The 13,625-nt window shown below is 39.6% G+C and overlaps 1 protein-coding gene across 1 annotated transcript in view; it reads right to left on the bottom strand.

The window, feature by feature from the left end:
- Window positions 1-12,603, bottom strand: part of LOC149008664 (DEA(D/H)-box RNA helicase family protein) — a 43,335-nt gene extending 30,732 nt beyond the window's left edge. Inside the window, 4 exon segments of the mRNA XM_089166189.1 lie at window positions 10,736-10,930; window positions 11,458-12,112; window positions 12,114-12,162; window positions 12,165-12,603. Coding sequence (XP_089022315.1) covers window positions 10,736-10,930; window positions 11,458-12,112; window positions 12,114-12,162; window positions 12,165-12,561 — 1,296 coding nt within the window. The 5' untranslated portion in view covers window positions 12,562-12,603.
- Between the last annotated feature and the right edge of the window lie 1,022 nt (window positions 12,604-13,625).

Raw genomic sequence — 13,625 nt, forward strand, 5'->3', positions numbered from 1 at the left:
GGTAGGTTGGTGTTCGATCCAATCGATCCACCTTGCGGTGTGAAGCCCGGGTGTAACATGTTACATTGTTATTGTCACTTTTTTCATTATACTTCTGCCCCTATTTGAAGATCTATTCAGCCCGTTATAATACCATTCTAGTTTTAGCCCTCTTTCTCATCTAAACTATGTTTCACCTTAAGTCCATCATATTTGCAATTGACTCCCTGTGGAAAGGTCCTATTTGGGTACTATTTTGATCAATTAAATTCGGTATCAAAGCCATGACAGGGAGTAAAACTTCTGGATTGGATACTGACCTTATGGCACAAATGATGGGGATGTTGCAACAATTGAGCAACCAACTCACTACAAGTCACAACCACGAGGAAGAGAGGCGCTCAGCAATGGAGGCTAGAGTTGTTGCCTCTACTCATGCTCCACACCCTCCACCCATCAAAGAGTTACCTAAATTCAATGAACATGCTAGTGATTCTCAAAAGGTAAAGCTTGAACACCAGGAGTTCATTCACACTAGCCATAACATAGGGCTGGTATTGGCTCCTGTTACGAGAGAAGTTACCCCTCAACCTAAAGTGACATTCCCTCCACTTACCAAACAGTTACCTTCTGATTGTCTTAAGGTGGTTCTTGATGAGTTGCCTAATGAGCTACCTCTTATGCACAATATTCTGCATGCCACTGATTTGGTAACAAGTGTTTTTGTTACGAGAGAAGTTACCCCTCAGCCTAAGGTGACATTCCCTCCACTTATCCAAGAGTTACTTTCTAATTTTCCTGAGGTGGTTCCTGATGAGTTGCCTATTGAGCTACCTCTTATGCCCGATATTCTGCATGCCACTGATTTGGTATTGGTTCGTTGTTACCAAACCTACCGACCTATCACCTCAGCCTAGCGGAGCACAATGACTTCAAACGATAGGTGGATGAGTCGCTACATAAAGGATTCATTCAAGAGAGCTTAAGTCCATGGTTCCTCACGTCGGCGATATATCGCCGACACGGGGCGACATTTCGACATGTCGCTGGGGGGCGACACGACACCCCCCAGCGACACGACTAATACACTAAGTCGACGAAATATCGTTGACAAGTCGATATATCGCCGAAAAATCGCCGACAAGTTAAATTCGCCATATATAACAGCCTTTCATTTGTTTTTCACCGATTTTTCGTTCTCTTTTGCCAAGGTGACATAGGGTCTCTAAAAGCTCCGGGGGCGCTGCCCCCACACCCCCACCGGAGCGGGACCCCCGTGTCCGTCGGCAACAATATGTGAAGCATGAGCCATACTCAACATAATTGTATAATGAATTGTAAACTTTAGTACATCTCTAATCTCTTTACTACTTGTGTATTTGTGTTCTCTTTGCATATTTACATTAAGTTTATATGAATTTTCCAAACTTCCAGTTTTGCCCGCATATAACTGGACGTGTGCCTATTATAAACTTTAGGTTAGGTGATGTTTTAAGTCAAAATAACACTCTCAATGTGTTTATTGGCCTCAAATTAGGTTACACATCAAATTTCAAGTCAAAATGACCTGAAATACCCTTCGAAACAGGGGTTTGATTTTTCATCGAACCCTTGCCAAAAGTCGGGCGACTTTTGGCGACATGTCGCCCGTGTCGCCGTGTAGCCAAGGTCCGACACGGCAACACGAGTCGACATGTCGAACCTTGGTTGTACCATCATTACTCACTCCGAAGAAGGACGGCTTATGGCGACACCACTCTGATGATGGAGACACTGAACAAATGTTGAGGTTGCCCCAACTCAAACCACCAATCACTGACATCATTGAGGAGGTTTTGGATGACTCATACAAAACCACTCGTCGTGGCACTGGATACCATGCTTTCCTCGTCAAATGGAAGAATCGTCCACGACATGAGAGCACTTGGATTCATGCTGGCAGCCTCGAGAAACTCGATCCCAATTGGTGTGAGCATTACATATCATTCATCCATTCGTCGGAGACGAATGTTTTCAAGCCGGGGAGAGTTGATGCAAAATTGGCAGCATATACAACGAAGAGAAAAGTCCAATGGTCAAGCCCATCAAAGCCTAAAGATATGATCCAAAACAACCCATGGCTTGCATGGGCTAAGACTATTGTAGTGCGTTAAAATGAGCCCATGGTTTCATGGGCTTGGATTACTTTAGTGGGAGAAGACCAGCCCACATTTTTGAACTAAGCCCAAGTCTAGCTTTGAAAAGTCAATAAAAGGAGCTAGTAGTGGGGTGTAGTAGGTGGATGTTTCCATTATTGTTTTGACTAGTGGTGTTGTGTAGTTGAGTTATTAATAGGTAGGTGGTGTTAGCTAGTGGTTGGATGTTACTATTAGTGTTTATGTCTCTTTAGAATGGTATATAAAGAGACTTATGTAAGAGGTGAAGACACAACTTATGAATTGAAATCAAATTGCTTGCTAGCATTCCTCCTCTTTGGATAACCCTTGTGTTTGATCAAGGTAGGTTGGTGTTCGATCCAATCGATCCACCTTGCAGTGTGAAGCCCGGGTGTTACATGTTACATTGTTATTGTCACTTTCTTCATTATACTTCTGCCCCTATTTGAAGATCTATTCAGCCCGTTATAATACCATTCTAGTCTCAGCCCTCTTTCCCATCTAAACTATGTTTCACCTTAAGTCCATCATATTTGCAATTGACTCCCTGTGAAAAGGTCCTATTTGGGTACTATTTTGATCAATCAAATTTGGTATCTACATTACTTAGTGACTACATGGTTTGAAGGCTTTATTTATATCTCCAAATAAAAAAATCAAAAAGGACTCTAAGTTGGAAAACAAATTAGAACTCTGACTGGCAAACCAATTTTAACTCAACTACTAATTGACTAAGACTTTGAATCAGACAAGAAAACTCTATAACTAACTCTAGAGGACTTCAATCCAATTCTAAGAGTAGATATTGAGTCCTAAAATACGGAGAAAATAGACTCCAACTAGGATGTCCCAACATAATTGGGAATCACATCTAGACGACGACTCTTAAATAACATGAAAAATACTAATCATAACAAATAAAATAAAAATAAATCTAAGGTTCAGACTTCAGACCAAGGTTTAAAATATCAGCCCATATTTGTTTCGTATCGGCCGATACATATCGGTATCACGGGCCTAGGATATGATACAGGCTGATACATCTCTAGAAATTTATTTTTTTCTTATTGTTTCCCACTTCTCTCAATGTATTGGCCAATACGATGAGAAACGATACAAGACACAACAATACAAAACAATACAATCGATACGAACTACTGGGAAGGGGGGAAAAAGGTTTCTTTATGTCTCGTGACAAGTTGCAGAAGGGGGAAGAAAGGGGTGCACTCTTGAAAGTATATGCAAAGGGGAGCCCATGATCTGTTCGCTTTTCTTCACAAAGTAACAAACAAATTGCCTGTATGTACACCAAGTGGGGCATAGGCATGGAGATTAGTAGCAATATAAAGAGAAAGCAAGTGAAGGAGCTGGTGAGGGAGTTGATGGAAGGGAAGAAGTCTGAGACCTCAAGATTGAAGGCCATGGAGTGGAAAACAAAAACTCACGAAGCTGCTAAACCTGGTCGGTCATTGTATGTCAACTTTTATTCCAAAAGTTCTTCAAACTGGGAGGGATCGACTTGGATAAATCGCATCCATTTTGGACGTGGATGATTTTAGTACCAGCTCCGAATCTATCAACTTCATTTTCGCTGACTTCTAAGGCTTTTACACCCATAAGAAAAAAGACTTCCAGGGTCTCATTGATGTTCCTCCCCCCCCCCCTTTGCATGAAGGGGCTTTAATGATGTCTGTACCCATAAAGTTGCAAACAAATGTAAAAATTTACCTCTGAATCGATTTCACATTTAAAAAAAGCTTCACTAATGGGCCCCAAAACCAAAAATTCATCGATAAATGGAGCCTCCTTCCCACCTACTATATGAGGCATATCCTTCTTTTGTCTTCTATCAAGATCATCTACATCTGGGCCAGGTCTTAACCTGAAACACTGAGTAAACATCTTTTTTGGTAAACCACGGAGTAAACATCATATCATTAGATGATGAAAACCATCAAACGAATCCTCAGAACAATTTCAATGTTTAGCACTGCAACAAATGTTATTCAGTGACCATTCTACAAGGTGTATTTCAACAATTATAGAGTTAATTCACAGTAAAAGGTTTCCTTCATAAATAAAAATCTGATCTTAAGAGATGTCATGCTTTCTTGGTGGTTACGAAGCACATATGTTTAAGTAATTAGTGCATGATAAAATGATTATTTATTAGCTGTGTCTATTATTTTTTGTTTCAATTAGACTATTTCTACACGTATTTTGATTATTTCCATTCAACTCCACACCCATCGATACATTTCTACGATACGATACAGTACGTACCGAAACGTCTCTTAACATCACTCGACTCATACACTACCCATACGCGATACTTTAAACCTTGGTCCAAACAGCACCTTGGACTCGATGGGACCCAAACCTAGGTCACAAATTTGGGGGAAATTACCAAAATAACCTTAGATCAAATTAAGGGCCCTAGGATTTGGAGGATCAACCCTAGGCCCTGTGGGACCCCTAGAAATAATTTACATCAGTCGGACTACCTGAACAAGTATTCCAAGACCATGACGCTAATGTTTAGTATTTAAAGCAGTGGATTAGATTCTGCCAGTACTACATGTCACATAGGATGGATCCACCGAGGATATCAACTTGCAATTAAGTGAAGATGTCGGCTGGTTGTGACTACGTATTTATAATTTTGTCTGAAACATTTAAAGTGAAAAATACAATTTGTTCAATTTTACAAGTCTTTGTATTGTCAGAACCTCTCAAGTATACCAACACTTGAATGATAACTCTTCATTGGTTTCTTTTTAGCAAAATACATGTGTAATTGTGTTATTTATGCTTTAAATAGGTTGTATGCAAAAACCTAGATCAAAAAATCATGGAACAAGGCCAAAATCAAGGATCAAAATATCCTAGAAAAATTCCCAAGTTTCCATTGAGACGATCGAAATTTCAACCTCGAAACCGAGATTTTGATGCCTAAGCTCCTACTTATAGTCCATTACAAACTCATACAAACAAATACTAACAAGATTCTAATGACTAAATTAACTCTATGAAACTGACATTGATCAGATGAGGACAGGGACTTTCCCAGTCTCCCGCATGGTACACCTGGATTGGTGCTCTATCTAATACAAAAAGTCTGACTCCCATTGCTTATTCAAATTGGTATACTCGAAAAATATGTGGTCTAATGCCAACTTGTGTGGAATAGGCATATTGGCGATGTCAAACTATTATTTTGGGTGTGATTTAAAAAAAATAAAATAAAATAAAAACTAAAAGTTCCACTATATTTATGAAGCCTGAACTAGGGTGTCCAACAAGTTCATTACCTAATTCTAGTCCTCAAAATCCAAGTTAAAATTTCAAAAAAAAAAAAAAATGAAAAACCAAATTTTGGCCGAAAATCTCAATTTCACGCCTGAGCAAAACCTATCTGAAACCAAGAACTCAGATCATACTTTCAACAAATGCTAGTTTCTCCACTCAGCCATACTATTCTGCTAAGAAGTAAATGTATAACTAGTTTGATGTATCATCCCTGATCAGAATAAAATTCAAATATTTCATGTTGTGTATACTCGAGCACTATCAGATCAGAAAACTTTGGCTGACACATCAAAGTTATTTTGTGAAGAAACTGACTGAAAACAAAGAGAAACTCAAATCAATTCTCAACAGATATAAGTCTGCTGGTACTGTCAGATACAAGTAGCAGTTCAGAACAGAGGCTAACATTAATAGACAATAAATGGTACAATAAGGACTTAAGGAGAGAGCAAATCATACTTTCAACAAATGCTAGTTTTCCCTCTCAACCATACTATTCTGCAGAGCATATGTACAGCTAGCTTGATGAATCATGCCATGGTCAAAAAAATTACAAATATTTCATGTGAGACTCGAGCACTATCAGAGCAGAAAATTTTAGTTGACACAAGAAGCCTGTTAGTGAAGAAACTATTTAAAAACAAACAGAAACTCAAATCAATTCTCAACAGATACGAGTCTCCCAAATCCAATATTGTTAGAAGAGAGTACAACTAGCAGTTTGGGACGGAGTCTAACATAATAGACAATAAATAATAAAATAAGGAGAGAACAAGAAGGGGAAGAAGTAGGAAACTAACCTTCAGAAAGGAGGATATGAGAAAAGACATAAGGGGAAAAAGAGGACCCCACCTAATAGTGCAATATTGATGGGCAAGGAAAAGGAAGGCCACATGGCCAACTCTTGGCTCCAATGGAACTCAATTCAACAAGTTCATTCATTCATTCCAACATCCAGTTACCCGCAAATGCTTAAAGATAAAAACTCACTACAAAATAGAAGCTAACAATAACTAGGAAACTACTAACTAATCTCTCACATAACCAACAAAGAACAAGATAAAAGGTAACAAGTAACCCAAATAAATAAATAAGTACTGATAAGTAAATTATTATTAACGTCCTTTGGACCAAAAATCTAGCTAGGTTACAGTTCCCACCATGATTCAGTTTCTACCGCATCATCTATGAGTAGCAGCTATATAAACCTACAATTGATTTGTTTGAGTATGTGGACAAATTTTGAAATAAACGTCCGACTTTGTGCAAGCATCCCCCTTACGTTGTGTAGGAAAATGATTGTGAAAGGTGGAGTAGAAGTGTAGGAAATGTCACATTCAGCTACTCATGCTGGACTTCATTCATTATTTTATTTTACCTTATTGTACACCTGATGTATCTTGGGTTGGGCCTGCTATTAGATCAGACCCAAAAGGTGCATGATAGAGCCCTAGGATCACAGTATAATGCTATATTGGGAGATGAATGATTTGCTGAATATGTGGCGAACAGCAATTAAATCAGATCTGGTCCTAAGAAGGAGGTGTTGCTGAATAAAGAATGATTTGCAGAATATTGCAAAATATTTACTATTGAATAAGAGAGATTTGGGGACAGGCAGAATATTGTGAATGATTTGCAGAATATTGCAAAATATTTGCTACTGAATAAGAGAGATTTGAGGACAGGCAGAATATTTACTACTGAATGAGAGAGATTTGGGGAGATTAAAGTTGATTAGGGGTTATAAATAGGGGTAAGATGTGAGTAGTAGTCAAGGATTATTTATGTGAGTGTTTGGGTAGCCGTAGGCTAAGGGGCAGCAATGTGCTATGGGGGTGATTGGCACCATTGTAACCAGTTTATCATTGTTCATCGTTATTCTATCAATTGAATAATATCAATTTTGCATTCGATTCGTGGGTTCTTATCAAATTGGTATTAGAGCATGTTTTGATTCGCGGGAAGCAATGGAAACCTGATTATCCATGTTTTTCGGGGAAGGGGATGTGCAGGATTGGCTTCTTGAAGTTTTGTTATTTTGTTGGGAACACCAGATCGATGATGAACATAGATTAGGAGTGGCACTGCAACATTTAGAAGGAGAGGCGTTAGCATGGCTTTACCAGAAGAACTGGTCGAACTTCAATTGGTCAACCTTCAAGGAAGCCCTGAAATTGGATTTCAGTGTTGAGCAAGCGACTGAAGGAGCGGGAGAAGCAAAAAATACTAGGTTAGAGCAAGTTAATGGCATCACAGTGTATGAACCATCAATAAAGGAACAAATAAAAACAGCAAAGGCTGAAATCACAGAGAATGCTTTGAAAATTTTTGGAGCCATCCAGACAAGGGGTGACAATATTGCAAATAGTAACCATGGCGATGAAGCATTGGTAGATATTTTAAAAGAGGGTGAAAAAGATCCAGACAAGGGGTGACAATATTGCAAATAGTAACCATGGCGATGAAGCATTGGTAGATATTTTAAAAGAGGGTGAAAAAGAGGCCAAAGGGGAAATTGCTGCAAATGACGATATGGCAACCAGTGCTACTAATCCGCTACAAGTCCTTAATTCATATATTGACACGAAACTCAAGGGAGCAGGAGTTGTGCTTTATATGGGTTCATATGTTATTGTTGTTCAGCTGAAGTCAGTTCCAATGGCTATTCCAAGTGTACTCTTTAATTCAACTAAAATTTTCAAGGTTTTTCTTCATTTGGGTTGCTTGGAGTTATGTGGTTATTGGTTCTCAAGGAGGTATGTTGTGCAGAATGTCGAACTAGCATGGTTGTGTGGCAAACATGTAAAGACCAAGCTTCCAATTTTCCATCACCTTGAGGACAAGGTGATTTTCGAGGGGCTGGTAGTGATAGAGCCCTGGGATCACAGTATAATGCTATATTGGGAGATGAATGATTTGCTGAATATGTGGCGAACAGCAGTTAAACAGATCTGCCTAAGAAGGAGGTGTTGCTGAATAAAGAATGATTTGCAAAATATTGCAAAATATTTACTATTGAATAAGAGAGATTTGGGGATAGGCAGAATATTGTGAATGATTTGCAGAATATTGCAGAATATTTACTACTGAATAAAAGAGATTTGGGGACAGGCAGAATATTTACTATTGAATGAGAGAGATTTGGGGAGATTAAGGTTGATTAGGGGTTATAAATAGGGGTAAGATGTGAGTACTAGTCAAGGATTATTTATGTGAGTGTTTGGGCAGCCGTACGCTGAGGGGTAGCAATGTGCTGTGGGGGTGACTGGCACATCATTGTTCATCGTTATTCTATCAATTAAATAATATCACTTTTGCATTCGATTCGTGGGTTCTTATCAGTGCACCTAAAGCTCTCCAGATACCCCAGTGGTATTTTGGTAATCTTCCAAGCCCCCTTTGGGGCCCAATATGGGTCTTATCTTACTACCCATAATTCTAGGGTCAAGAATCTAACTTTATTTTCTCATGTCGATGAGTCAATTGTGAGCTATTAAGAGTTTAAATATTGAGTAGTAATTAGTTAACTGAGTTTGACTTGGTCCAGGTTGGTTAGTAGAGTCCCTGCTTCTTTAAAATAGCAAGTGTTTTAATTAAGTAAGAGACCATGTAAGGTGGTAGTATCTTAAAATATAAAGGAGACCCACCTTGAGTCCAATTCCTTATTAATTAAGAGTCCAAGTTCAAGAGTTAGTTCAACAGTGGGATCCTTATCCGTTAAGGAATCCCAAATTAAGTGCAAGAGTCCTGCACTTAGGCTATAAATAGCCTCTTTAATTCTGAGGACAAAAAAGGTAGATTGGTTGATTTGAGTTAAATAGAGGCTTGGGCAGTGGGAAGAAAACCCTTACAGCCTAGGCAGGAGAGTAATTCTCAAATTTTGAAATTCCAGCAGCAACTTCATCTTCTTCAAAGCATTCCAGCAGCATTTATTCAAGTGATCAAGCATCTTCAACCATTCTTGTGAGTCAGAGAAGCATCCCCACTCCATCCCAGCCCTCCCTCTCTTGTCTGCAACCTTCTTTAACCTTTCCCCCTCTTGCCCTAGCACCTGCAGACCCACCCCTTTTCCCCTTTTTCTTCTTACCACGTTTTCAGATCCCACCCCATCTAGGATTCCCTCATTCCAGCCCCAAAACACCACATCATACCCTCTTTAGGATCACCCAAGCCTTAGGACTTCATCCCTACCCTTAGCTTCTTCAAAGTAGCCTCATTCCCTTAAGTTCTGAGGGACCTGCAATTCATCTTCTACCTTGAATCTGCAGAATTCTAAGAATTTCCAGAAACCTGAAATTTTCTTAATTTTTCTCCGTTAGATCCTATTCTAGTTGAGGAAAAACACTAGGAGACATATCTGACCTGCAGAACCAGCAAGCCTAGCCCCTCTTCTCACCCTAATTTGCCCTAAAACCTTAACCGAAATATCTAGAGGCCCTAATCAGTGCAGGTTCTTGTTAAAGAGGGTCCTCGATATCCAGATTTAACCCGGGGTTGCATCAACCCCATAATTATAGGATTTTTGCTGAATTGATTGGTTCGCCCCAACCCATTGCTAGTTCACGATGATGATGTAAATTTGCTAAAAGAGGAAGTTGAGTTTTTAAACATTTCCTGACACAGGTAGAGGCACCCACCACTACTGCAGGTTCATAGGCTCATTTTAGTACTTCTACAGTATTGATGCTTTAGTCCCCACTCCAAATTACCCTCAATACTAATCATAAACCATGGAAGATGGAACTCAATCAGTGTCTCATCATATTTCTTTTTTTGCTGCCACTTTCTTCATATTACTTTTCTGTTTCCTCCATGAGCTTATCTTTCTTTTTAGTAAGCGACTGTTTTGTATTAAGAAAGGGAGAGAATAAAGAAGATGCAGTCTTCAAGAACCAACAATGACGGAAGCAGAGTCCAATTAGAGAAGCATTCCCTCCTAAACAGGGTTGTAAACAGGAAAGAAAACCCAATTACAATTACATTCTGTAGCAGGCAAGAGCTTCCGCATCTTTCTGAATAAGCTCTAGTAGATATCCTGGAAAATCTATTGTTCCCGCTTTATGACTTATGAGCTTATCTTGCTATCAACATTTTCCTTTTGGATCCTCTTTGTCTGGGTATAGATCATGAAATTAGAGACTCCTACTTGTATCACCACTAACAGCTCCATAATCCATAGAGAAGGAAATCAAAATAATCAAGCCAACATAATAACCGATGAAACAGATAAAACGTTGGAACTAAAACAGAAAATGAAGCCGTAGAAGATGACACAATAGTGGACTGACCTGAGAAGCCAATTCAGATGTTGGTACCAATATCACAACTTGCGGGCTTCCTGGGGAGGATTTACCAAGACCTTGAAGTTCTTCCTGCCTAAGACATTGTACCACAGGTGCAAGATATGCTAATGTCTTTCCAGACCCACTTTGGTCAGCTATGATGCAACTCCTCCTCTCAATTACAGATGCAAATGTGAGCGCCTATATTAAAGTCAAAAGCTGTGACCAGTTAGACTTGGTTGAGGTCAAACCAAAAAACTTAAAGAGTACTAGTCGGAGTGAGGTCTTAAAGTATATAAAGGCACCAAGGACTGAATAAACTAATGTGTTACTATAGCTCCATAACTCCTAACATCTCACCACAATCCTTTATGTATAGCTGAGCCATGTTTTCACTTAAAAAAAAAATTTAAATGAAAAACTGAGGCATGTTCGGCCGTAAACGTAAACAGATAACCAAAGTAAGTACAACAAAAGGGACTGGAGCTCTGATACCGAGAGTCCAACTCAAAAACTCAAGTATATGGAGGCACGAAGGGCCTGAAGAAACCAATTTGGTTTCAAGGCTCTCAACAAGACTCCCGCTCCAAATGAAAAGCAAAAATTGGCCTCAAAAGATGAGAAAAGCAAGTAAGAGCTTCTACATATCCTAGCAAACATCATATGAATCATTTGTACCTTTTCCCCAGTCACGATTGGTTTACATAAAATCAGAGGCAAAGATGTACCTGAATATGTGAAGGGCGAAAGATCTTCAGACGCCTAAGAGATTCAATCATATAGTCTCTGCAACCCAGGTCTCCGAAGGACTTTCTGCTGAAAAAACCACCATTAACCGACATTTTGTGGTGGTTCCTTGAAAGGTTTGTCGGGTCAATTTGAGGTGTCCGGGTTGGCTCACCTTTACTCCATCCTCTTAACGAAGATGATGATGCAGTAGCAGCTCGTGGAACTGAATTATATGGTTTGGCCCCTCCAGAATCAAACCCTTGAGGTTGCGAAGGTGTCCTTTGATCTTGCAGAACTTGTTCAGAAAATAAACAGGAGTGGTTAGTGTTCGTAATTTCCTCCTTATCCGGACCTGTATCTTTGACATCTTGCGAAGATGGGCATGCTCTTGACAATCTACCTTCCCAAGCACCCGCCCTCGCTCTTTCTGGGTCAAATTCAAACTCCATAGCTGAACATGAAGCATCAGAAACATCCAGAGGAGAACCTTCCGGGCATAATTCATCAGTAGCGTCTTGTGCATTTCCTTGCTTACTCGAAGAAGATCTCCTAATCATTAGTCTCACTCGCTGGGCTTTCAGACGACCGAAATTCCTATTTAAACCCCCGAGAAATCCGTTGAACTCGCCACTACTCCCAGATTCTGCAGTACAAAGCAAGTTTATCAAGTGGAAATTCCGAACGATAAACAGATGAAGAGTAAGATTGACTCGCGACTCACCTGACTCACCTCTCTCATTTTTCTTAGTCCTGTTTTCCAGCGTGTAAGATTCAGGGAGGGTGTTAGGCTTCCAGGAGAGAACTTCTGTGGAAGGAATAGGGTAGTCTTCGCCGATGCCTCCCCAGACGATGAACTTCTCCCCGGTCTCATCGTCAACTAGCTTATAAGCTCCTGGAGTTTCCATGGGCACTCGACTGTAACCAGCCCTGATGCAAACCCTCCGTCCTATCCATGTCGGATACCACCGGAGACGACTGGTATCGTACAAACGGCGACCACCACAACGTCTGGTTGGTATCGAACAAAAGATGTTCTCGTAGGAGTTTCCACTGACGAATTCGGAGGTCAAGTTCAGTGAAATTCTGATGCCATTGGCAAGCATGGCTGTAATAGAATAAGATAATCGTTCCTTTCCCGCAACACTCTCCGTTTGTATATATATATATTTAAGGATAATTTTCATATAGACCCCTGAGGTCTCATGTCTCTTTTAGTTAGTCAAAAAAAAAATTCTTGCACTTGCCTCTATCTGAAAATGATCTGGACGTGTGAGTTTGATCTTTTCTATGACGAGAATACCTTATCCCTTTTAAATACTTTGTATTCAATTTACAAAAGATAATTATTATAAAAAATGCTAGGTTGATGGCAGAAATGGCATTGAGAGGAAGACCCATGGGAAGGGCAGAACATGTAATTTTATTTTTGTTTTTTGTCTCAATAAAAATTTATTATTATTATTATTATCATAAAAAAATTGAAAAATTCACCTTGCAAACAACGAAGGTTGGGGTAAAGGCGTAAAGTTTCGTATCCCTCTGCAACTTGAATTTTACCCTAATTTTTTTTTTTTTTTTGGTCGAAAATTTTACCCTAATCAGTCTTAGAAGTAATTCTCTCTCTCTATTAACCGAAAGAGGAAAGAATCGAAGAACCCAGTTTCTAAAACTGGTGGTTCTGTTATCCACTTTGCTTTCCACAATCCCTGCATCGACAAAAAAGTGAAAATTTATTAGTGTTTACATAGTAGAAAAACCAGAAACAGCAGAAAGAAAAAAAAATGATTTTGACTTTAGAAAGCCAAAGTAGAGATAGATCACGGACCACACATGAGAGTCCCAACAGCCGGTGTAAAAGGTGAAACCGTTTCAGGATCCTCCATCGGGAAAAACTGCATTTCACTCTCAGAAGAACAGTTGTTGTCGTCGTCGTCGTGGGCAGTTACAGAAAAGCCAAAGATGTTACTTTCCTCTTTTTCCTTGCTCTTCCACCACCACCTTCTTCCATTTACTCTTGTTCCTCGAGCACCACGGAAAAAGAACTCGAATTGTCATCGGAAACAAATCCGACCTTTTACTTCAAATGGATGCTGGCCTTTAAATTGTGGAACCCTAAATTTTCCCTACCTTCTAAAGCTCGGCGTGATCAATCATGGTGACCACGGTA

Source organism: Hakea prostrata, chromosome 8 (assembly GCF_041222555.1).
Source record: "Hakea prostrata isolate BN-2017 chromosome 8, UWA_Hpros_2, whole genome shotgun sequence".
Taxonomy (NCBI): domain Eukaryota; kingdom Viridiplantae; phylum Streptophyta; class Magnoliopsida; order Proteales; family Proteaceae; genus Hakea; species Hakea prostrata.